This window comes from Garra rufa, chromosome 7 (assembly GCF_049309525.1).
Source record: "Garra rufa chromosome 7, GarRuf1.0, whole genome shotgun sequence".
Taxonomy (NCBI): Eukaryota; Metazoa; Chordata; class Actinopteri; order Cypriniformes; family Cyprinidae; genus Garra; species Garra rufa.
The window spans coordinates 19,853,847-19,879,876 of record NC_133367.1 but is presented as its reverse complement, the minus strand read 5'-3'; the positions used below and the strand labels follow the sequence as shown (position 1 = coordinate 19,879,876).

The 26,030-nt window shown below is 36.5% G+C and overlaps 2 protein-coding genes across 2 annotated transcripts; both read left to right on the top strand.

Annotated features, from left to right (window-relative positions):
- Positions 1-151: 151 nt before the first annotated feature.
- mettl21a (methyltransferase 21A, HSPA lysine) lies at positions 152-2,409 on the top strand. The gene is made up of 4 exons (XM_073844790.1): positions 152-302; positions 1,417-1,591; positions 1,705-1,816; positions 1,905-2,409. Exons 2-4 carry the CDS (start codon positions 1,445-1,447, stop codon positions 2,300-2,302), a joined length of 657 nt encoding a protein of 218 aa, XP_073700891.1. The 5' UTR covers positions 152-302; positions 1,417-1,444; the 3' UTR covers positions 2,303-2,409.
- Positions 2,410-10,950: 8,541 nt separating this feature from the next.
- Positions 10,951-25,465, top strand: dpp4 (dipeptidyl-peptidase 4). Its single transcript, XM_073844754.1, has 26 exons — positions 10,951-11,085; positions 11,257-11,341; positions 12,945-13,037; positions 13,214-13,308; positions 13,645-13,719; positions 13,807-13,859; positions 13,999-14,068; positions 15,217-15,337; positions 15,468-15,622; positions 16,165-16,259; positions 16,341-16,473; positions 16,577-16,615; positions 16,716-16,814; positions 18,330-18,400; positions 18,490-18,543; positions 18,627-18,754; positions 18,851-18,898; positions 18,970-19,068; positions 19,166-19,235; positions 19,317-19,511; positions 22,101-22,155; positions 22,324-22,423; positions 22,688-22,746; positions 22,899-22,971; positions 23,370-23,443; positions 24,827-25,465. The coding sequence occupies exons 1-26, from the start codon at positions 11,083-11,085 to the stop codon at positions 24,917-24,919; spliced, it is 2,235 nt and encodes a 744-aa protein (XP_073700855.1). The 5' UTR covers positions 10,951-11,082; the 3' UTR covers positions 24,920-25,465.
- Positions 25,466-26,030: the final 565 nt, after the last annotated feature.

The window sequence follows — 26,030 nt, the reverse complement described above, 5'->3', positions numbered from 1 at the left end:
TGAATTCGTTGTGCTTCATTTTTTTTCTTCATTCAGAGTTTGCTGATCTTGGAGTGTTCCTTCATGAACGATCAACAGCGCTAGCAGTTACACGCCTAAACATTAGAGGGCGCCGGTGAGTCCCGACAGACAGAAGTAAAAACATGAACGACAGATCGCTGAATGGACCATGCTGAAATCTCTCGTGTTTACTAACAGTCTATATCGGATTTTTCTTATTTTTCTTGGTTATGCAAGTAGGTTATTGTAAAACGTTACAGAATAAGCAACTGTTAACTTGGTGGATTTACAAATAACGTTAGGTATGTATATGTCTTCTACAACCTTACATGAGATAGCAGAAACAGCTTTTATTCTGTAATTAACTTTTATGATTAAAGTACTCAACAAAATCTTATTTGTGACCCTGGACCACAAAACTAGTCGTAAGTAGCATGGATATATTTGCAGCAACATCCAACAATACATTGTATGGGTCAAAATGATCGATTTTTCTATGTCAAAAATCATTAGGATATTAAGTAAAGATCATGTTCCATGACGATATTTGATAAATCTACCGCAAATATATCAAAACCTAATTTTTGATTAGTTATATGCATTGCTAAGAACTTTAAGGAGTAGTTCACTTTCAGAACAACAGTTTACAGATAATATACTCACCCCCTTGTCATCCAAGATGTTCATGTTTTTCTTTCTTCAGTCGTAAGGAAATTATGTTTTCTGAGGAAAACGTTTCAGGATTTCTCTTCATATAATGGACTTCTATGGTGCCCCTGAGTTTGAACTTCCAAAATGCAGCTTCAAAGGGCTCTAAACGATCCCAGCCGAGGAAGAAGGGTCTTATCTAGCGAAACAATCGGTTATTTTCTAAAAACATTTACAATTTATATACTTTTTAATCTCAAACGCTCGTCTTGCCAATCTAAACAAGACGAGCATTTGAGGTTAAAAAGTAATTTTTTTTTTTTAGAAAATAACATAATTTTGCTAGATAAGACCCTTTTTTTCCCTTAGCTGTGATTGTTTAGAGTCATCTGAAGCTGCATTTTGGAAGTTCAAACTCGGGGGCACCATAGAAGTCCATTATATGAAGAGAAATCCTGAAATGTTTGACTTTACTTAATTTCCTTACGACTGAAGAAAGAAAGGCATGAACATCTTGGATGACAAGGGGCTGAGGACATTATCTGTACATTTTTGTTCTTAAAGTGAACTAATCCTTTAATTTGGACAACTTTAAAGGTGTTTTTTCTTAATATTTAGATATATTTTTTGCACCGTCATTTTCTAGATTTTCAAATAGTGTTATCTCGGTCTATTGTCCTCCCAACAAAGATGTACAAATCTTAATTTAAAGACTCTTATGACTGATTTTGTGGTCTAGGATCACATTTTATTCATCTATATTTGTAGGTTTTTTCAGGCATTTTAACAGCTCAAGATGGCTTTGGTGCCCTATGATGAGAATCTACTTCCTGCGCTGTCAAAACTTCACCAGACTTCAGCTGAATTCAATCTGGCCAATCACAAGATCAGACTCAGTCAGGACTGGAACCGATTGGGTGTCGCTGCTGTGGTCTGGGACGCTGTAAGTTTAGTTTCTTCATCTGTACTTAGTGGGTTCAAATCTGGACTGGTGAAAGGTTGCTGGTTCACAATTACTTTTCCCAGTATTAAATTGGATCCCTTATTACTTTTCAGGCGGTAGTGCTCTGCATGTTCCTGGAGATGGGAAAGGTGGATCTGAAAGGAGCGAGAGTTATTGAGCTTGGAGCCGGCACAGGTTTGGTGGGCATTGTAGCTGCTCTGCTGGGTAAGAATCAGTACTTAGCTTAGTGAATTTTATTTTTGTTTATTTTTTTCAGAATTATTTTAGTCAGTGAAATACTTAATTCTCGCAGGAGCCAACGTGACAATTACAGACCGACAACCTGCCTTGGAATTTCTGGCTGCCAACGTGCGTGAAAATGTTCCTCCCGACCAGCAGGGGGCGGTACAGGTATCCGAACTTACCTGGGGTGAGAATCTACATCTGTATCCCACAGGCAGCTTTGATTTGATCCTGGGAGCTGACATCGTTTACCTGGAGGAGACATTTCCCGCCCTCCTGCAGACTCTCGAACACCTGAGCTCGGAGAAGACGGTGGTGTTGTTGTCCTGTCGGATTCGTTACGAGCGAGACGAGAGGTTCCTGAAGGAGCTACGGCAGAGGTTTGCTGTGGAAGAGGTCCATTATGATTCTGAACGAGACATTCATATTTACAGAGCTGTGAAGAACACGACCAACACCGAACTGTAAGAACTGGTATTGGGGAAACTTTGGGTGAAGCTTCCTGTTTGTAATTCAAAGCATTTTACGCTTTATAAAAAGTGCTTATGAATAAAAAATAACAATATTTAAAAGGATCATGATGTTTATATGTTACGTTTGGCTTTAGTGCTTGGGCAGCAGGTGGCGCTGTTATACAGGACTGGAATAATAATAAACAGGGCTTTTGCTAAATATAGAATATAAAAAAATATAAATATAATATTGCATCTTTTTCTTTATTTTCACTACTACTATTAGTATTATTAACAATTGCTGTTTTCTGTAAACAATCCAAAATATATTTATTATTATTATTTTTATTATTATTATTGCTTAAAATTATTTAAATATGAATATAAATATTATTTAAATAAACATAAATTTAAGATAATATAATTTAAGATCATTACTACTACTTGTTTTTATTGCTTAAAATTATTATTTAAATATTAATATAAATATTATTTAAATATAAATATAAGTTAATATAATTAAAAATCATTACTACTAGTACTACTTATTTTCGGTTTACTGTCCAAAAATTGCTGTTATTTAAATATAATAGTAAAAATACTAATAATATATTATATTAAATATTATACATACAATCCAAAATATACTGATATTATTATTATATTATAATTTTTTAAAGTCATAATGTTTAAATGTAAGAAAACAATAACAATACTAGTAATTATTATTATTAATAGTTTTAAATGTTTCAAAATGTTTATTATTATTATTGCTTAAAATGGTTTAAGTATGAATATAATATGAATTTTATTTAAATAAATATAAATAATTTCTACTACTTGTTGTTTTCTATATACAGTCCAAATATACATCAAATATATTATTTTAAACTAAAATTGTTATTATTTTAATATAATAGTAAGAATAGTAATATTGTATTATAAGTATTCTATATGCAATGCAAAATATATCCATTATTATTATCATCTAATGTTATTGTATTTAAATGTAAGATAACAATAATAGTAATTAATATTATTATTATTCATTATTAACTATCATGTTTTTATATATCCAAAATGTTTATTTTTATTATTATTATTATTATTATTATTGATTACAATTATTTAAATATTATTTAAATAAATATAAATGTTAATATAATTAAAAATCATTACTACTACTACTACTTGTTGTTTTTTATATACAGTCCAAATATACATTAATTATAATAATGTACCCTAAAATAGTTTTTTTATATATATAATAGTAAGGATAATAATATTAATATATTATAATAAATATTATATATACAATCCAAATTATTTCCATTATTATTATTATTATTATTATTATTATTATTATTATTTAAAGTTATTATATTTAAATGTAAGCAAACAAAAACAACAATAATAATTATTAACTGTTGTTATGTTTTATATATAATGCAAATTATTATTATTATTATTCCTTAAAATTATTTAAATATTAATACAAATATTATTTATATAAATATAAGTAATTGTAAATTAAAATCATTACCACCACTACTTGCTTTCTATATACAGTTTAAACATAAATCAATTATAAAAAATATATATAACCTAAAATTATTTAATTATAATATTAATAATAAAACAATATAACAATAAATATTATAAATGCATCTCAAAAATATATCCATTATTATTATTTTTAAAGTTACATTTAAAAGTAAGAAAACAACAACAATAATAATAATAATAATAATTTGTATTATTATATTTAAGTAATTACTTAAATTGGATAAGTTTGAAGTGTATTATTATAAGTATTATTATTGTTATTAATAAAAATGCTTATAGCAATAATAAGTTAATCAGTAATAATAAATAGTATTAAATTAATAATAAAATACATATGGAAGAAAAGTCTGTGAACTCTTATTTTAATTATGGGTTTCTACATAAATTGATTAAAGTTCAGCTGATGCTTAAATAACATGTTTAACACACACTACCACATACCTTTTTATGTATGTATGTAGAGTTTTTTTATGTTTTAGAGTTACAAAAATAATGTTTGTGAACATTCTCCAAAGTAATTTGTTTTGACGTTTTAGGATGTAGAAGACCAAACCGGGGTTTATGTTAGCTACGCTTTTGATGCATTAAACCCCAGATGCTTATCATCAAAATGACCCTTATCTTGGATAAACATGTCTCCAGTTTTACAACAGATAACTCACATCCTGTCAAAACCAATCAAAAACTCCAGCAAAGACTCTTCCGCTGCTCAGGCTCTGAGATATTTCAAGTCAATCAATAATTCGAGATGTTCTAATTTGAGAATTGCATGTCAATGCAGCTTGTCTTTTTTGTTTCCGACGTATTATTACTGCGCACTTGGAGACTCGTAAGTGCTATGATTCATTATTGTGCCGCACAATAATGATGTGTGTTTTTTTGGATAAACAAGTCATTACTGGACCAAAAACGTCATGAAACGACGTGACTTCATCCCTGATGCCACTAGAATGTCGTTAAAGCACATCACCTGTTAAAAGCGACACAAAAAAAGGATGTTATAATGCCCTGCGGCCCATGCTGCATTAAGCCATATCGAATTTAAGTGAGTGTGTGTGTATTTGTTTGCAGAGGAAGTCCGCTTTGTGGCAGATGAGACAGATAGTTCCACCTGAGCGTGGTCAATAAAGACGACACTGTGATATTTGTTGAGCTTTTAACAAGCTTTTAAACCCTTGTCGTCTGCTGTTAAATGATTTCTGAAGATCCGCCGATATGGGAAAAAACATGCTTTGAAGTTTCCTTCAGCCTTTCTAAGTCTCAAATCTAAACTATTTTGTACAATGTCAGAATTCGCTTGCACTGCCACAGTTTATCTGCGCAATTAAAAAAAAAAAAATCTACTTCCGAAGACGATTTTAAACGGGCTATAAACAGAACACACTGCCTTTTACTGTTTTCTGTGACATCACATGTCTTCAGCCTTTTTATTGCAGGAGTTGTTCTCTAACGTCAGTGACATCAGAACACTTTGCCCCGATTGGTCAAAACCGAAAGTCATCTTGGTACTGTGGCTCACTTATCGCAAAATTAGCACTGTAATTACAGTAAACGCCTGTCTCGGATGCATGGATGTGACCTTTCACTCTTATACTGTATGATAAAAATCTTTCGTGAAGCATCTAATCTGTTGTATTTTACAGCCCTTGACAGTGGAAAAAAAAAGCCCTTAGTTATCATGTTATCTTGTGATGTATTATCTTGAGTCCTTTTTTAGACAAAAACTGAATACCGTCGATTACAGCCACTTTGATTCCAACCCTTGATTTCAAAATAATAAAAAATAATAATAATATAAATAAATACATATATTTTTAAAGTTATTTTTTTTTATTATTAATTAACAAATTTTGGATCATGGACAATAAAATGCAGAAGGTTTTCCAACCCAATGTCATCACAAAACGTCACTATTTTACAAAGTAGTGATTATTGTATACATTCGTACGATGTGATTCATATGAAAACATACGATTTCTATTTAGTAATTTGATTGACGATAAAATACAGCGGGTTTTCCAACCCAATGTCATTAAAAAAGTCACTATTTTACAAGGTAGTGATTTAGTATTAATTTGTATGATGTGATTCATATAAAACAAACGAGTTTGGTTTAGATAAATGCAGTAGGTTCCCTATCGAAAGGTAGCTCCCGTTGCATCGTCCTAGACGACTGTTTGGGAAAACTCCTGTTTGCTCTGTTACTGAAGCCTGATTTGTTAACGTTTGTGTTGTTGCACAAACCAATGGTGCCAGAAGGGGCAGGGCTGACTGCTATATAAGTCAGCCCAGAGCGCCATTTCATCAGAACCTTCTCCTTGAGCGACAAGCTGACTGCGGCGAAGCCGAAGAAACTTTGAAGCTCAGCCTGCTCTTCAATCCTGCCATCGCGCCGAGCCACCGTCAATGGAGTTCTCCCCTGTGGCCATCTGGCACAAGGACTAGAGCAAATTTCTGAGCAAATTTCCCAAACGCTTTGTTTCAAATGTCACTTTGCGAGTGAAGCGGGTGGCTTTTGTGTTCTTATTCTGAGAACATGAACCTAGCGGTCCTTCTCACCATGTTCTCCAGGTTTTCTCTCCCAAGAGGAAGAAGCAGCGGAACAGCAGGGCTCTCTTCTCAGGCTCGAGTGATGCTATGTCGGCCCACGCACTTCACTCTCCCCGCAGTGCCTTACACCGCCGGTATGTTTTGCATGGGAGGATCAGCTGCCCTCATCGGCAGCTCTCAACACCATTGACGGTGCTGATGACAAGGGGTATTGCAAGCTCCCCCTCTGGAGGTAGCGGTGGCTCCCACCATCGAGCCGCAGGCTTAAAGCTGCAGCACTTCCTTCCCAGCCCTGCAGGATGACGTCAGCCCTAGCCAACAGGGCTTATGCAGAGGCTGGCACCTTCATCGAGCTGTGCACGGTGACAGATCTGGCCTTGCACACTCCCAAGACAACGACGCAGGCAGGGGGCAAACCGATGGCTAGCCTGGTGGTGTTGGAGCGCCACCTTTGGCTAAACTTGATGGACAGCAGGGACGCCGACAAGATGGCTTTCCTCAAATCAGTTTCATGAAGTGCTTCACAGAGGCTCAAAAGACGTTACAAGTGATGAGAGCCCAGCTCGGCGACTGTTTCAAGCCGCCCAATGACAGCATCCACACAGCAGCCTCAGCTCTCACAAAAGCCAGAGGCTGCACTTCAACTGTACTCCCGAATGGCCAGTACCCCTTTTCAAAGCGTCAAGATCCACACCCTCGCATAGTGCTGGAACCTGAGCCTCAGAAGCAGTCCTGATCTGCGTGCAGAAAGGGAAGAGGAGAAGGTTAGTTCTCACAGATGCCAGAACCCCCTCAAAAAGAGCTCACCATCAAGTTTAGTCAAAGGTGGCTCTCCCCTTTCGGACAGTGAGCTGTCGTTAATAAAAATAATTACCTCTAACTTTGAGATCCTCGCGCAAATACGACTCGAGGACTGGTTTCTGTCTGTGGATCTGAAAGACACTTACTTTCATATCCAAATAGCACTCCATCACAGACCTTTCTTGAAAATTCGCTTTCGAGGGAGTGGCCTATCAGTGCACGGTCCTTCCTTTTGGACTGTCCCTGGCCCCCCACACTTTTACGAAGTGCGTAGACATGGCACTCCCCTCTGAGACAGATGGGAATCTGAATACTGAACTAACTCTAACTAGGCTACCTAAGAGTGTCTTTTCTGGGAACAGTCATAGACTCTGTTCAAATGCCAGCTTGGATTACACCGGAATGCTCCCTGGCTATCCAGCGAACGGCGGCATCTTTCAAGCTAGGCCTCATGGCTGCTGGTTCCTCAGTTATTCCCATGTGCTGGGCATACTGAACCAGGCAGCAGATATGTTGTCAAGGAATAACATGGCTCTGGGGAATGCAGTCCACATCCCCAGTCAGTTCAGATGATTTGGTCTGTTTTCTGCAAGGCAGAGGTCGACCTCTGTTGGGTTCCCGAAGATGATCCAGCTGCTGTCTGCAGCACCGTGGTCAATACCACTGAGGAGAGACCTTCTCTTGCATGCGCAGGGCAAGATTTGGCATCTGGCCATTCGACGGGAGCCTAGTCAAATCCTAAGACGCCTCTACACCATTAAGTGGTCAGTCTTTAGTGACTGGTCCCACGTGCTGACCTTTCTGCAAGAGCTGCTGGATAAGGGGCACATCCCTTGAAGTCTGTGTGGTGACCACTGCGGCAAATCATTCTCCCAAGGCTGGCCTGACAATTGGCAGAAACAACTAGGTTGTTACGTTCCTTAGAGATGCTTGACAGTTAAATCCTCCTCGCCCTAGGACTGTGCCAGCATGGGACTTGCCTATAGTCCTGAGGGCCCTCAAGGGTCCTCCCTTTGAGTCGCTTCAAACAGCTGCCTTGTGGGTCATGATGCTAAAATCTGCTTTTGGCCTTAGCATCAATCAAGCAAATAGGTGACTTGCAAGCCCTGTCCATCAGTGCTTCCTGTCTTGAGTTTGGACCCAAGGACTATAAAGTCGTTCTTCAACTGTGCAGTGGTTATGTACCGAAAGTGCTCTCAACTCCGTTTAGAGCCCAGGTTATTTCCCTTTTAGCCCTCCCTGGAACAAATGGCGAACAGGGTCCCAACTTGGGTCTATGTTGAGCGCTCTGAAAGTGACAGTTAAAATGACAATAAAACGTTGTCATTTTACTAGGTGGTAATTTAGTATAAATGTGTACTATGTGATTTGTATGAAAATGTACTTTATTTGATTGATGATAAAATTCGGCAGGTTTTCCAACCCAGTGTCACTATAAAACATCGCTATTTTACAAGGTGATGATTTAGTATAAATTTGTACGATGTGATTCATATGAAAATGTATGATTTTGGTTGATGATAAAATACATAAGTCTTTCCAATTCAATGTCACAGTAAGTCATCGCTATTTTACAAGGTGGTAATTTAATATAAATCTGTGCTATGTACAATGCAGCAGGTTTTCCAGCCCACAAGTTACAAGTTGTCGATTTCATAGAAATTTGTACAATGCGATGCCAAAAGACATTTAGCCACCAGTTTGCCAAAACATCAATGGTTACCAATTACCATGAGATTGTGTGGGATTTTCCGACTCAGTGAATCATTTATTACTAGTATGTTGTTATGCATCAAACATTTCTCAAAATGACCAAATATCAGCCCATTATTTTGTCTTTAATTAGTTTTCCCGTGACAGTTTATGCCTTGGGTGCATTTTAAGTCTTTTTGAATCAATACATTTTAAATAATGTTATTGTATAAATTTATACTTAGTTTATAAGGGACTCTTTTTATATTAAAAACTGCCAGGAAAGTCTTGCCATCAAATTTCCAAGCAGCTCCCTCTGGCTAGTTGTCAAACAGTTGTTCTTTCCTCTGTGGCTTGAAATGAAGTGGCAACACCGTAAACAGTCATTGACTCTCGGCAAACCACAACTACACAGTGCACGACTGCAATCCACGGTTATGAAATAGCATTGAACACCACACCCAAAGGAATCATACAGTACGCTTAGACACCAAATAGAATAAATACACACTCTCACACTCTTTCAAAGAACACAGAAACGATTGAAGAATGGAAAATCAATGCAATAGATAATGCTTTTTGCCAAAAAAGAGGGGTTGACACTATTACCGAATCATAATATTTGGGAATAAGTGCCTAATGTGGGAGGAAACCCATTCTGACTTAATCAACTTGTTTATACAAAGTAGAAACATGTGCAATATCTAATTCCCAAAACATCAACATGAGGTTTAGAATCGTTTTAAAAGACTTAATTAAATTATGTTCAGTTGTTTTTTCTTGTAGTGTTAGTCTTATCAAATCCTTACAAACCTAAATCAAAGAATTTGTTTATGTAATAGACTGTATACGCCAGTATGCTATGGTCAAACACACGCTTCATCTCCTTTAAAACAACTTAGGGAAGTGTGCCTCTGTTACCTCACATTATTTATTATATGCTTTATCAATGACCGTCATAAATTTTATGGTCTGAGAGGCAATATGGGGCCTGCTGTAAAGCTGTCAGCAAACAGGCCATCATGTGCGAGGGAATGCTGGCTTTCTAAAAGGCCACATGTGATATGGACAAAATAGTACTATTTCGTAGTTTAGAAAAACATAATACCTCAAGTATTACATTCTAGACTAATATTTGATTAAATACTGTGTGAAATGTTTGCCTTTTTGACCTTACAGCTGTTAATTCATCATATAGGCCTAATTTATACTGCTACTGCTTCATATTTTCTTTCAAAATCGTTTGTTTTTATATATAACAGTAAATGTAGGTTGCGTTTTAAAACTTTGATTCATAAATTAATACTTTATTTATTTAACGTTTTCTTTCATTCTTAGGTGAATGTGTTAGAAAGTCGATTTGGATCCTTTGGTTTGAGCGGTTTGTTTCAATGAATCGAAGATAAATTCATGAACCAGTCTCAAAAGTGTCCATAGAAGTCCCGCATTTCATTTTTGTTGTAAAACATGTATTTAGCACTTTTGCAGAACATGTTTAAGCCATAATAAACCAGCTACCAGTCGGCAAAGCTAGTTTTCCCCCGTGGTAGCAATTAACTAATAAGCTAGCTGGTATATGTTTCAAAACACAGCTACCAAGAAATGGTGTTTCGAATGTATACAACTGTCACTTATTAATAACGTTAACCATTCAGAGCTTTTAAAAAATACAAATTCTGTACAATCGCCTTGCGAATAATTTCTACCGAGTCATTCATATGAAATCGAATATGTTTACAAAAACGATTCGCGAATTGGATTTCACTGAGACGCTTCTGACGAATCATCCTCACATGGTTTATGGCAAATATAGAGCGTTTGAAAATGTAAATGTAAAATTATCTGTTTTGTATGGACGTTTGACAACAGTACTGACTCTCTTTCTCTCACAAGACATCGTGACAAACTCGAGAAACTTCTTCTTTCTGCAGAAAACGCCACACTTCATTAGTAGTTTTGACATACATCACGGGGAAATTACTGTATCACTGACTAGATAACGCGTTTTAAAGGAATGCGAACTTTAATCTGTCACCACTTTATTGTTTCCCTACCAAGCAAAGTTGAGGTAATATTTAACACTCCTGCTCTGTTCGACACCCGGGAGCGTCAGCGCGCAACAGAGAAACCGAATTGCGCTGGATAATAACGGAATTCTGAAGCAAAACCCTCGCATTTCAATCAAAAATGGTCAGTAAGTGCTAAATACTGCACATGTTGTGTGCACAGTTTGTAAAAGTACGTTTTTAACTTATAGAGAGTTGTGCGTAAAAGCGCATTTGGAGAGTCTCAGGAGGTGCTGCGTTCTTGGCGTGTATGACTGATTTAAAAGTGGATTTTGTTTGATTCTTGACATTTTAGGAGATTGGAAAATGGATACTGGCAGCATTTGGGGTAGTAGTGATCGTTGTGTTGATAGCGGTTCCAACAGCCATTTTACTCAACGGTAAGTGATTTTATATGGATAGATTATAGTCACGTGTTTATTTGGATACGTTTATTAATATGCATCATAAAATCAATATTTCTAAATGATAGCTCTGTGGGTTCATATTAAACTTGTAAATGTCATACATGGTTATTAAGTGTATAAGTCTGAAGTAATGTTATAGTTACAGGCGGTCACAAGTGACTGACTGCTAGAGTGCTTACATCAGTGATTTAGGTGCTGAACGCAACGCTCTGCTGCTCTTATCTGAGCCATTATCTGCCCCTCAATCTGAACTTTGTACAGGATAATGATTTTCTTTATATAATGCACATTTTATTATACAACACACACTGAGAAAGTTTGTGCTTAAATAAATCACATCTATCTATTATCTATCTGTCTGTCTATCTATCCACCCACCCACCCACTATCTGTCCATCTGTCTACCTACCTGTCTGTCTATCTATCAATCTGTCCATCGTCTAACTACCTACCTATCTATCTATCTATCTATCTATCTATCTATCTATCTATCTATCTATCTATCTATCTATCTATTGACCTACCTGTCTGTCTGTCTATCAATCGATCTATCTGTCCGTCTGTCTGTCTTTCTGTCTGTCTGTCCGTCCGTCCATCTACCTACCTGTTTGTCTGTCTATCTGTCCGTCCATCCATCGTCTACCTACCTACCTACTTACCTACCTGTCTGTCTGTCTGTCTGTCCATTCATCCAACCATCTGTCCATCTACATATCAACCTATCAATCTATCTATCTATCTATCTATCTATCTATCTATCTATCTATCTATCTATCTATCTATCTATCTATTGACCTACCTGTCTATCTATCAATCTGTCTATCTGTCTGTCGTCCATCGTCTACCTACTTATCTTTTATGTCTGACTATCTCTCTGACCATCCATCTGTTTGTCTGTCTACCTAACTACCTACCTACCTAACTTCCTATATATCCGTCCCTCTGTCTGTACACCCACCCACCCGTCTCTCTGTCCATTTGTCCATCCATCTACCTACCTACCTACCTACCTGCCTATCTGTCTGTCTGACTGTCTCTGTCTATCTGTCTGTCTGTGCGTCCGTCCACCTACCTACCTATCTACCTGTCTGTCCATCTATTTAGCTACCTGTCTGTCTGTCTGGCTGTCTGTCTATCTGTCTATTTGTCCACCCACCCATCTGTCTATCTATCTGTCTGTCTGTCTGTACACCCACCCTTAGTCTTTCTGTCTGTTTATCTGTCAGTCTGTATACCTACCTGTCTGTCTATCTAACTATCTGTCTGTCTGTCTATCTGTCTATCCGTCCATTGTATACCTACCTACCTACTTATCTACCTGTCTGTCTGTCTGTCCGTCTACCTACCTATCTGTCTGTCTATCTATCTGTCCATCCGTCCGTCCGTCCACCCTCCTGTCTGTCTATCTGTCGATCTATCTATCTGTCTGTCTGTCCATCCATCCACCCAACCACTGGTCTGTCTGTTTATCTGTCCATCCGTCCATCTGTCTGCCTACCTGTCTGTCTGTCTATCTATTTTTATTTATCTATCTGTCCATCCATCTGATCCATCCATCCATCTGTCTGTCCCTTAGATGAAAAAACTGAATCCCAGAGGACTTTTACTCTGGAGGATTACTTCAATGGAACTGGAAGATCTAAATCATACAACATGCGATGGGTCTCAGGTACTAAGAAAAAAACAACCCCTACAAATAAATAATCGAAAGTATATGCTATAAGTATATGGTAAAACATATAGTATAATTTCCAAAAAAACGTGGTAATACAACGACATTTTTGTAACAAAACTTTTTAATGTGAATATTAATATTTTCGCTTTTCTGCACTATTTTTCATGCAGACAATGAATATCTTCACAAGACGGGAGAGGGTTCATTGCATCTGATCAATGCAGTCACAGGAAATGGAAGTGAATTTGTGAACCAACAGATATTTGTAAGAGCATTTGCCATATCTTCCCTGTTTTCAGTAGGAAGTGGTGTTTTGAAATGTGGTTTCAGTGCCACATACTGAATGTACTTCATGTGACCATAACGCATCCATACATTTGCATTGAAAGATGTTGGGTTGGGTCTTTTTAGACTTGGGGCAGTACGCAGATTTGCACAAGAAAGCACCCCTCATTTTTCTTCCGTATATACATATATATTTTTCTTAGAACGGTTTAAAAGTCTGATAAGAGCATCTTCTAAATGGCTTAATTTAAATATAAATGTGCATTTGTATCGATTGCTTGAACTTACAATAGTTGTCTTTCTTTCATGTTATCAGTCTCGTGTGGCAGCTTTTGACTACATGGTGTCAGCCGATCGAAAATACGTCTGTTTCCTAAGCAACTACACTAAGGTAATCAATGAAATGCTTTGATGGCCAATTAATCATTTATTATCTGCTATTGGTATCCAGATGTTTAATGTTAGTTTTCTTCACCAGCTATGGAGACACTCCTACACTGCATCATATTCCATCTACGACCTAGAAAAAGGGTTTGTTTACTAGTGTTTTTTAATGGTCTAGCTGTATTTGCTACCAAGCTGCATGGTATGGATCACTATGCTATGTCATAATTGTGATTAATGATTACTTTGTATTTATTTAAGATGACTAAATTGCTTTCTATTTCAGGGATTTTATAAATACAGATATCCCGCATGAAATCCAGTACCTAGCTTGGTCGCCAACTGGCCATAAACTAGTGAGTGTCATATCAGTTTACCACTTCATGTAGAAGTTGTGATGTTGTAAAACATTATCATTATTGTTATCATTTAACTAGTGTTTGCCATGTCATCATTTGATAAATGTTTGATGTTGTTTTGTTAAAGTTTGTTCTTTCAGTCTATGAGGAACTTGGTTTGCTAGCATGTTTTTAAACAGTTATGAGGGTAGCTAACTAAAAGTATCAGTGCTAACTACATTTTTGACGATAGTTGACCCTGACTAAAGGTGAAGATTTGAGTAGTGTATAGTGTATTTGAACCCTTTCCAACAATGAATGTATGATTTTGAGATCTTTTTTTTACACTGAGGACAACTGAGGGACTCCATATGCAACTATTACAGAAGGTTCAAATGCTAACACAAAGCATTAAGAGCTGGGGGGTGAAAACTTTTTGAAGTTGAAGACCAGGGTAAATTTAACTTATTTTGTCTTCATGTTAGTGTCTTCTGTAGCTTCTGAAGGGCAGTACTAAATTAAAAAGATATGATATTTAGGCGAAATACGAAAAATGTACACATCTCCATTCTGTTCAAAAGTTTTCACCCCTGTATCTTAATGCATTTAGTTTCCTTCTAAAGCATCAGTGAGCATTTGAACCTTCTGTAATAGTTGCATATGAGTCCCTCAGTTGTCCTCAGTGTGAAAAGATGGATCCCAAAATCATAGTTATTGTTGGAAATGGTTTAAATATACAGAAATGCTAAAAAAAGAAAGAAAAAAAGAATTTGTTGGACCTGAAGGATTTTTCTGAAGAACAGTGACCAGTTTAACTGTTCAGAACAAACAAGGGACTCATGAACAACTATCACTAAACAAAACAAAAACAACAAAAAAACAGATGTGGATCATTCAGTTAACAACACAGTATGAAGAATCAAGTGTGTGTAAACTTTTGAACGGGGTAATTTTTATCAATTTAACTATTATTTTTTCTTGTGGACTATATGTAAACATCTTTTATGTGAAATATCTTATTCAGGTCAGTACTAAATAAAAAACAACGTGTTTTGTATGATCCCTCTTATTTTGGTAAAATAATTAATATTTTGCAGATTCTGCAAGGTGTATGTAAACTTTTGTCTTCAAAACACTGTACTGATATTCTTCTTAAATCCATCCAGGCTTTTGTGTGGAAATACAACGTCTATGTGAAGGAAACTCCCACCTCTGCATTCAAGCAGGTCACTACTGATGGATCCCACAACTTGATCCTCAACGGCATTCCCGACTGGGTGTACGAGGGTAAGAGATACATATTTAATGAAGCGGATGGATGTTAACCATTCATAACAGAGGACATTTACCTTTTGAAAACACCAAAAATGACTCAAAAAGCACCATGAAGTAATCTTGCGTATCTGTTTCTCTATAGAGGAGATGTACTCCACCAACTTTGCTCTGTGGTGGTCACCAAATGGGAGGTTTTTGGCGTACGCCAAATTTAACGACTCGGGAGTCCACAACATTGAGTATTCATGGTATGGAGAAGGCCAGTATCCAGAAACGGTCTTTATACCATATCCCAAGGTAAAAGACATAATTTTTGAAAGCAAAATGTGATGTTACAGGAATAGTTCACCAAAAATGAAAATTTGATTAAAGGTTACTTTAAGGAAATCCAAGATGTAGATGAATTTGTTTCTTCAGTGGAGCAGATTTGGAGAAATTCAGCATCGCTTGCTAACCAACGGATTCTCTGCAGTGAATGGGTGCCGTCAGAACGAGAGTCCAAACAGCTGATAAAAACATTACAATAACAACATGACTTAAAAACATCTTCATGATGGGTTTGTTTCATACAAACAGGCAGCTTTTCATTTCACAAGATGTTAATTAATAGACTTGAGTCATGTGGATTACTATGATGGTTTCATCAGCTGTTCGGATATCCATTCTGATGGCACCCATTCACTACAGAGGATCCATTGGTGAGCAAGTGATGCTAAATTACTCCAAATTTGTTTTGATGAAGAAACAAATTCATCTACATCTTGAAAGGACAAATTTTCGTTTTTGGCTGAAGTACTAATTTAAAACATTTTCTAATGCTCCTATAAATTGTTTTCAAGTCTGGAACCCCAAACCCAACTGTCAAACTGTTTGTCTTTGATACAAACTCATCCACGACCAATGAAGTCCTGGTTCCCAGGGTTGTTGGTGAAGGGTAAGGTGTTTTGAAGTTTCCACATGTTCTTCAGCCACATCAAACAGTAATTTTGACCTAAAACGAAGTGTTTTATTACAGAGAGCACTACCTGAGCACTGTGACATGGGCGACAGAGGAGCGAATTGCAGTGCAGTGGCAGAAGAGAACGCAGAGCTATGTCGTTTTGCAGACGTATGACTTCAACAGCACAGCTTGGATAGAAAGTTCACTGGTACATCTAACTTCTTAGACTATTGTAGAGTCATTGAATAAACTGAAGCAAATCTTTGTCCAATCACAATTCTTTTTTCTCATGTGGTTTTTTTTTTCAACAGAGCCAGACTATCACAAGCAGCACCGGCTGGGTTGGCCATGTATGAATTATTTGATTACAAAATTGCTGGTTGATATTTAATGCATGGTTGACTCAATCTATTATGGCTGTTTATTGGTATGTTTGCTTTGTTTTGGTAGTTCTCTCCAGACCAACCTGTCTTTCGGCCAGACGGCAGCAGTTGTTACTACTTTATGAGTGACAACATGCAATTTAAACATCTTGTTTATTTCAGTGGAGTGAGTTCACAAGCAATAATTGTTTAATATATTTAAAATGTATATTTAAAGGTTTTGTTGTATGTATTTAGGGGTTCGAGCACGTAGTGCAAAAAACTAACGACGACGTACGGTTCTCCTCGAAAAATTTACTTATTTCCGAAACCTACTTTTGCAAACTAGTCCCCAAACCAACGCAGAAATATTCTCTGGACACTGCATATCAATAATTATAAAAAAAAGTTGATATTTCGACTCGGATAAGAACGGCAAAACATTCTATTCTAATGTTAGCCAATTGCTACATTTAGCTATAACTCTTGAACGGAATGAGATATCTTCAACAAACTTGATACACATGTGTATAAGCTTAATCTTTGGTCAAATAAAAAAATTGCCGAGCTCTGCCACTTGATGGCGCTATACGATGGAAAAGCATAAAAATAGCTGGACATTGGTGTATCTCAAAAAACATGGCCGCCATCAGCTAATGAAGTTTAAACACCTATTTGACAAGGTTAACGGAGGTCAATCGGAATGAAACTCGGTGGGCATGTTCGACTCATGGCCCTAAAGGTCTGTAAAAATTTTGAAGGAAATCGGCCACTAGTTGGCGCTAACGAGTTTTTTTTTTGCCTCTGTAATCAAGTTTCACAAATCCAAAAAATGCTGAACAACTTTGCCTCAAGAACCATTGCTGTCAATCAAATCGTTCATTAAATATTTGCACTTATGTTTAACCTACTTTTGCGAACTAGTCCTAGGTTTTTCGCCCAATCTCGATCAAACCACTGCAGTGCAGTTCTCTGGACTCTCTAGATCAATAATTATCAAAGAAAATGTTGAATTTTGTCCTTTGGTTAGCTATAACGGGGTCATTTTAAAAAGGGGCATGGCCACATATACCCAAAAGCCTATAGAACCTAAACAAAAACTCAAAACTACAAAAATTTGTGAAAACATGTACCAAATGACTCTTAATAAGCAGCAAAGTTTAATGAAGATTGGCCCATAGGTGGCACTATCACAGTTAAAAAGGTGTTAAAAACATGACATTTCGATCGTAAAAGAACTAAAATCACATATACACTTTACCTTCATATCATATGATTGATCTCCTCATTCTGAACAACTTTGCCTCTAGGACTACTTTTGTCAATCAAACTGTTCTTTTAATATTAGAGATTTAAAAAACATACTTTAGTGAACTAGTCCTAGGTTTAAACTCAATAAAGTCATATTCTCCATCATGAATGTGTTCTGGTGTCAGCCATTTATTTCATGTTGGCCCACACCCTAACAGCATAGAGGCCATAAAGGCCTTAAATGCTCGAACCCCGGTAATTGCTGCTAGCAGCTATATTTACTGCTAGCAGCTATATTTAATATTTATAATTTTAGCATTTTTTTTATTTTTGCATATTTATAATTATTTAGAGAAATATGGCAAATTGAAGTAGAAACATTGAGCATTGAAGCATTGCATGTATTCCTTAAGTTTTCCTTTTTTTCATATTGTCTGATAATGTTTCCTAGACAGAAAGGACATTCCTGACTAGTGGAAATTGGGAGGTCACTAGCATCCTTAAGGTCACGAACAATGCTGTGTAAGTTAATTTACTAAAAACTTCTGTCACTGAGTGTGTGAGATTATTTTTTTTACTTTTTTTTTACTTTTTTTCTCTGTTCGCCTCAGATACTTTTTGAGTAACGAACACAATGGAAATCCAGGCCAAAGGAACGTTTACAAGTGAGTGATGCTAGCTGAAATCAGTCATAAATTGTAATAGTTAAATAGAAAAATTCCAAAACCATGTTTTTTTCTCCCTGCAGAATCACCATAAATGGTGCTTCTCATTCTGAGCGTGAGTGTTTGACCTGTACCCTCAATGAAGACCGGTGCAAATATAATTCTGCCACGTTTAGCACTGAAGGAACCTATTACCTCATGAGCTGTTCTGGTAGGTCACGTATATACATTTTATATGCAAAGTACATAAAGCGCACAAAAAGTCAATTAAATGTTCCTAACTCCTTTTATTTGTTTGTTTCTGAAGGGCCTGGACTGCCTCTGCAAACACTGAGAAACAGCCGAGATGGAACAGGTATGGCTAAGCATTAATATCAGTTTAATATCAGTTCAGTACTAACTTGCACTTCTCAAAATGTTTTTTAGAGGTGAGGGTTCTTGAAGAAAACAAAGATTTGGAAAATAATCTGCAGGGTATCGCAATGCCATCAGTTACTCATGGCACGCTGAAGATCGGAGAGTTTGGTAAGGCTGCCTCTGCAGGAGAGCGGAGAATCGGATCAAATAGCCAAGAAAATATGTTTGTTTTAAATCCTAATCTTGTTTTTCTTTTCCCTCTCAGACCTCTGGTACCAGATGACTTTGCCTCCCAATTTTGACAAATCCCAAAAATATCCTCTGCTTATGGATGTGTAAGCTTTTTTGTGGTTTGACTTTGGACTCTGATCGAGGTTTGACAGCTACTACAGTCTTGTTTCTTTCATATCCTGTAGATATGCGGGCCCCTGCAGTCAGAAGTCAGATTTCCGGTTCAGGGTAGGATGGTCCACATACTTGGCCAGCACTGAAAAAGTGATTGTGGCCAGCTTTGATGGGAGAGGAAGTGGTTACCAAGGAGACAAAATCATGCATGCCCTCTACAAACGACTCGGCACTTATGAAGTCGAGGATCAGATAACAGCTGCTAGGTACAAATATGTGTCCACACACTGCTCTCAAGTGAATATGTATTGATGTTTTTGTGCTGCAGACATGAATAATTCGTTAAACCATGTGTTTTGTTGAGAAGAGGTGAGCTGTTACTTTACTAAGTGATCAAACTGACAATTTTTTGCTTGTTGGATGTTAAAATGGTGAAAAAGTCTTATAGACTTACAAGAAAAGATCTATATAAACTCATTTGACCTGATCCAGTAGACAAATGAACCACCCAGAACATTTCGGAAACCACTTAGCAATACCCTAGCAACCACCCAAAACACCCTGGCAACCCCCATAGAAGTACACTCAGATCATCCTGGAAACTACCTTCCCATGGCATGACAACCACCTAGAACACCTCAGAAACCACTTCACAACATGCTATGAACCACCCAAAACAGCTTGGAATCCACCTAGCAATACTCTAGTGACCACCCAAATCGCCCTATCGATGACTTGGCAACCCCTCAGAACACCTTGGAAGCTACAATCTGTAGCAAGGCCCTAGTGGCAACCCAAATCGACCTAGGAACCCCCCAGAACACCCTGGAAGGTACAATCAGTAGCAACACCCTAGTGATGACCCAAATCGACCTAGGAACCCACCAGAACACCCTGGAAGCTACAATCTAGTGACCACCCAAATCACCTTAGCAATGACCTAGCAAATTCCCCAGAACATCCTGGAAGCTGCAATCTGTAGCAACGTTCTAGAGGCCATCCAGATCACCATAGTAACAAGCTAGCAACCCCCTAGAACATATTGGAAGCTACAATATGTAGCAACGCTCTAGTGACCACCCAAATCACCCTAGCAACGACCTAGCAACCTCCCAGAACACCCTGGGAGCTACAAACTGTAGCAACGCCCTAGTGAGCACCCAAATCGCCCTAGCAATGACCTAGCAACCCCCCAGAACACCCTGGAATCAACAAACTGTAGCAACGCCTAGTGGCAACCCAAATCTAAGAACCCCCCCCCCCCCACCAGAGAACCCTGGAAGCTACAATTAGTAGCAACACCCTAGTGAACACCCAAATTGCCCTAGCAACGACCTAGCAACCCCCCAGAACACCCTGGAATCAACTAACTGTAGCAATGCTCTAGTGACCACCCAGATCACCCTAGTTACAACCTTGCAACCCCCCAGAACACCTTGTAAGCTACAATCTGTAGCAACGCTCTAGTGACCATCCAAATCGCCCTAGCAATGACCTAGCAACCCCCCAGAACACCCTGGAAGCTACAATCTGTAGCAACGCTCTAGTGACCACCCAAATCACCCTAGCGACGACCTAGCAACCTCCCAGAACACCCTGGGAGCTACAAACTGTAGCAACGCCCTAGTGAGCACCCAAATCGCCCTAGCAATGACCTAGCAACCATCCAGAAAACTCTGGAATCCACTAACTGTAGCAATGCTCTAGTGACCACCCAGATCACCCTGGTTACAACCTAGCAACCCCCCACAACCCTGGAAACAACTAACTGTAGCAATGCTCTAGTGACCACCCATATCACCCTAGTTACAACCTAGCAACCCCCCAGAACACCTTGGAAGCTACAAACTGTAGCAACGCTCTAGTGACCACCCAAATCGCCCTAGCAATGACCTAGCAACCATCCAGAACACTCTGGAATCCACTAACTGTAGCAATGCTCTAGTGACCACCCAGATCACCCTAGTTACAACCTAGCAACCCCCCACAACCCTGGAATCAACTAACTGTAGCAATGCTCTAGTGACCACCCATATCACCCTAGTTACAACCTAGCAACCCCCCAGAACACCTTGGAAGCTACAATCTGTAGCAACGCTCTAGTGACCACCCAAATCGCCCTAGCAATGACCTAGCAACCATCCAGAACATCCTGGAATCCACTAACTGTAGCAATGCTGTAGTGACCACCCATATCACCCTAGTAACAACCTAGCAATCTGTAGCAACATTCTAGTGGCAACCTAAATAACCCTAGCAATGTACTATCAACCAGCCAGAACACCTTGGAAACCATTTATCAACACCCTAGCAACCACTTAGAATACCTCAGAAAACGTTTAGCAACATAGTAGTCATGCTACCCCTGGTGACCATGTGGAACCCCCTGAATACCACCTAATGAAATCTTAGCAACCTAGTACTGCTCTAGCAGCCACCCAAAATGCCCTGGAAACTATCTAGCGACACCCTAGCATCTTGGCAATACCCAAACGTCAACTCCCAACACCCTGGAAACCATCTAGAAACACTATAACACGCACCTAGCAACCTAGCAATGCTCTAGCAACCCCTAAAATGCCTTGGATACAATCTAGCAATATCCTGTCAACCTAACAATGCCTAGCAACCACCTCAAAGACTCTAGAAACCACCTACACTAAAAAAATTGTAGTGAAGTGCAGTATTCTAGCAATATTTCACTCATAACTGAACGATAACAACTGGTTTATACCATACTTGGTCACACGCCACGTCCTTTCCTTTCCTTTCTTCATATGTTACATTGCATATAATTGACATTTGCATTTAATTTATTAGAAATAACAATTATATATATTTTTCTTCTTTTTTAGACAATTTATTGACATGGGCTTCATAGATAAAGAGAGGGTTGCCATCTGGGGCTGGGTAAGTCTAATTACGAGAAATCTTTGTTTTGATATCATGAAACTGTCTTTAAAATAACGACACTTGCTTTGATATTCTATTATTTTTTATGCAAATAAATTCATGCATTTTAAGTCCAAAAATAACTTTTTGAGCCACTGTATAAGTAACCGTGTGTTTGTTTTACAGTCATACGGTGGTTACGTAACTTCGATGGTTCTGGGAGCGGGAAGTGGAGTTTTTAAATGCGGAATGGCCGTCGCTCCAGTTTCTAGATGGGAGTATTATGGTATGTATTATAAGTATAACTATCAGTGCGGTGTAGGCTACAAATTGTAATCAATAAGATTACTTTTGACCTATCTTGTGGGAATATGTAATCATGTAATCCATAAAAAGTAACTGTAATCTGATTACAAGCATTTTCAAATGTAATCTAATTACAAATACTTAATTTTTGGAATCTGTACTGATTATGATTTTACATTTAATTTTCACCTCATTAAAATTCATTCCTGTTGTGATAAAACCATCATTCTGTAATTTCCCCCAGACTCTATTTACACGGAGAGGTACATGCTGACGCCAGCGGAGAACCCGGCCTTTTATGACGTGAGTCACGCTTGGATTGGAAATTCTACATTTTTTTTAATGAACTCATTGGTTGACATCACAAAGAAGCGCGAGTCAGTCCTAAAATAACTCACAAGAGGACAGCACAAATGCTGCGTCAGAGAGTTTATGGGATCTTATAATTCTTGCAGAATTCCACAGTGATGGGAAGAGCCAAGAACTTTAAATCGGTCAAGTACCTCCTGGTGCACGGCACCGCTGACGGTGAGATATGACCCCTCTCTCTCTCTCTCTCTCTCTCTCTCTCTCTCTCTCTCTACCACTGTCTGTCTCTTGTTCTTTCTCTACAACTTAGCAAACATAAAAACAACATAAACAAATAATGTAATTAATTTAATATGAAATACAACATAAAAATTAGCTGCATTCTTTTTTTTTGTTATAAAGGTTTTTTTTAAGTGTTCATCTTTATTAAATAATGCAAAATGCATAAATAAAATTGACTGGCATTTTTATATTCATCTCCTATATATTATTTACATTTTCTGTTTCTTTAAATATTATATTTTTAAGTCATTTTAGTTACAAATTATTCAAAATATATATCAAATTTACTGAAATATGTGTCCTTGATTAATAAAAACTATTTGTATTATTTTTAGACAATGTTCACTTCCAACAGTCTGCTCAGATCTCTAATGCGCTCGTGGATGAACAAGTGGACTTCGATGCAATGGTAAGCCAGCAGCGATTGCATTTTATTTGAACAGATATGAAATTATAATAAATATTGAAATTATTATTAATAAAAAACATTACAATAATGTTTTTAATATTAGTGTTGTAAAGTCGATTAATCGGGATTAATCGCATCTGTAATAAAGGTTTGTGTTTACATAATATATGTGTGTGTGCTGTGTATGTTTATATGTAGATATAAATACACATATGTACATGTGTATATATATATATAAGAAATATTTACATGTATATATGTATTTAAATTTATATATGATTTACATTATATAAATGTATACATGTATGTGTGTATATTTATATATACATATAAATATACACAGCACACAAAAATATTGTCCTTTTTTTAATATCGGTTGAGATTATTCACAATTAATCACCATTAAACACGATTAATCGATTTGACTGCACTCATTATTATATATTATTATTTTATTTATTATATACATAATAAAAAATATATATTAAAAATATTACATATAAAAAGGTTTCTTAATTAGTTTTATACAATTATTATATATATTATATACAGTGCCTTGCAAAAGTATTCATAACCCTTAATTTTTTCACATTTTGTTGTAGCATTGTGTTAAACGGCTTTAAATAAAAAAAAAGAAGCACAAAACAGGTTTGTAACAACTTTGCAAATTTATTAGAAATAAAAAACTGAAAAGATCTCGTTGCATAAGTATTCATACACTTTTCTGGAACATGGGTATGGATACTTATGCAATGTACTTATTTCAGTGTTTTATTTTTAATAAATTTGTAAACCTGGTTTTTGCTTTGTCATTATTATGGTGTATGGAGTGTAAATTGATATGGGGAAAAACTAATTTAAAGCAGTTTAACATAATGCTGCAACAAAACAAAATGGGGAAAAAAATGAAGAGGTATGAATACTTTTGCAAGGCACTAATATATATATATATGTGTGTGTGTGTGTGTGTATGTGTATCATTATCGTGATATATCGTCATTAATCACATCCAAAATGAAAGTTTTTGTGTACCTAATATGTGTGTGTATTGTGTATATATAAATACACACACATGCATGTATATATTTAAGAAAAATGTAAATATGTAAATGCATAGAAATATTTTCAGAATATATACTGTATGTGTGTGTCTTTATATATTCATAATAAATACACTCAGTATATATATATATATATATATATATAAAAATATATATATATATATATATATATATACATACAATTAATAAACACTATTAATCCGTTTTTTGCATGTCACACATGTCAACAATCCATAAAGCAGCTCCAAAAAGTATTACAATAGATTTGTGGTGAATATTTGTAGTGTTTTTTCACACGTGATCTGTTCTGTCTCTCTGTCAGTGGTACACTGATAAAGACCACGGTCTCGGCGGCTCGGCCAATCAGCATGTGTACACTCACTTGAGTCACTTTCTGAAAAACTGCTTTGCTTGAACTTGTGAAACCTTCAACTGGACCAAAAAAAAAAAGCCCACCCAGAACCCAAAGCACTGAGTCAACGTTACTTCCAGACCACTTCACGCACTTAAACACGCCAGGGTTGTGCCATTCCCCATTAGCAGCCACTGAATCTACAAAAAGAGAAAAACCTTTTGCTACTGTACTATGATGCAATAACGGACTTGTTTTAGTCACACCTTTATCAGTTTTAAACGTACAGTCTGAACAACGGAGTCATGAGTCTTTAGTACATAGAAAAAAAATACTTACTGGATAAATACAAAGCTTGATGAGCTAGCCAAAGAAAAAAACAGAGTTATTTTTTTTAAAAAGCTTTTAAGTAAATACTCACAGATATATTTATTATTATTCATCATATTTTTTAAGCTGGGGAGAGCAATATTGTGTATTTTCCATATCACCATATCAAGTTCATTGCCAGCTGTAAATTTAACGTTAAGTACAAAAAATAAAAATACAACAGAATTATTTAATTTTAATTATTACATTGAAATATATTAAATGTAATTGATTTTAAAATATTTTCACACTTTGACTAATTTTTTTATCAAGCTTTGTTGAGTGTCAAGTAATCTTATGGGAGTTTTTAGGTAAATATTTATTGTACATGCTATTACTTTTAAAATATAAGCCATAATTTGTATGGTATTTTCAATCTATATTAAAATTCATCAACAATGTGCACAATTGTCTGTGACTTTTTTATAGTTTACACTTGACACACATTGTTTCCTAGGTTTCAAGTATGAAATATATTCAGTTGTTTATTAAAAACAACAAATATATGAACATTGTATGTGCTAGTAATCATATTCTGGGAATTTTTTAAATACATTTTGTACATTATATATTTTAATGGTTTTTCTCCAAGTTTCAAGTTTAAGAAGTATGAAATATATTCAGTATTCATTCGTTCATACAAACCAGGCCTCCTTTGTCTTTTACAATATGTGAAATCATTAAAAAAAATATTTAAAAAATATCTGCTATTAAAACAAAACAAAAAAAACATTGATACCAATTTCAAGAAGAATTAAATATATTCAGTATTTATACATACAAGCCAAGCCTCTTCTGTCTTTAA

Coding starts and splice junctions, on each gene's coding strand:
- mettl21a (XM_073844790.1), top strand. CDS start 1,445: ATGGCTTTGGTGCCCTATGATGAGAATCTACTTCCTGCGCTGTCAAAA. Junction 1,592..1,704: donor CTGCTGTGGTCTGGGACGCT/GTAAGTTTAGTT, acceptor ATTACTTTTCAG/GCGGTAGTGCTCTGCATGTT. Junction 1,817..1,904: donor CATTGTAGCTGCTCTGCTGG/GTAAGAATCAGT, acceptor TAATTCTCGCAG/GAGCCAACGTGACAATTACA.
- dpp4 (XM_073844754.1), top strand. Junction 19,069..19,165: donor GCTGAAGATCGGAGAGTTTG/GTAAGGCTGCCT, acceptor TTTCCCTCTCAG/ACCTCTGGTACCAGATGACT. Junction 22,747..22,898: donor AGAACCCGGCCTTTTATGAC/GTGAGTCACGCT, acceptor TAATTCTTGCAG/AATTCCACAGTGATGGGAAG.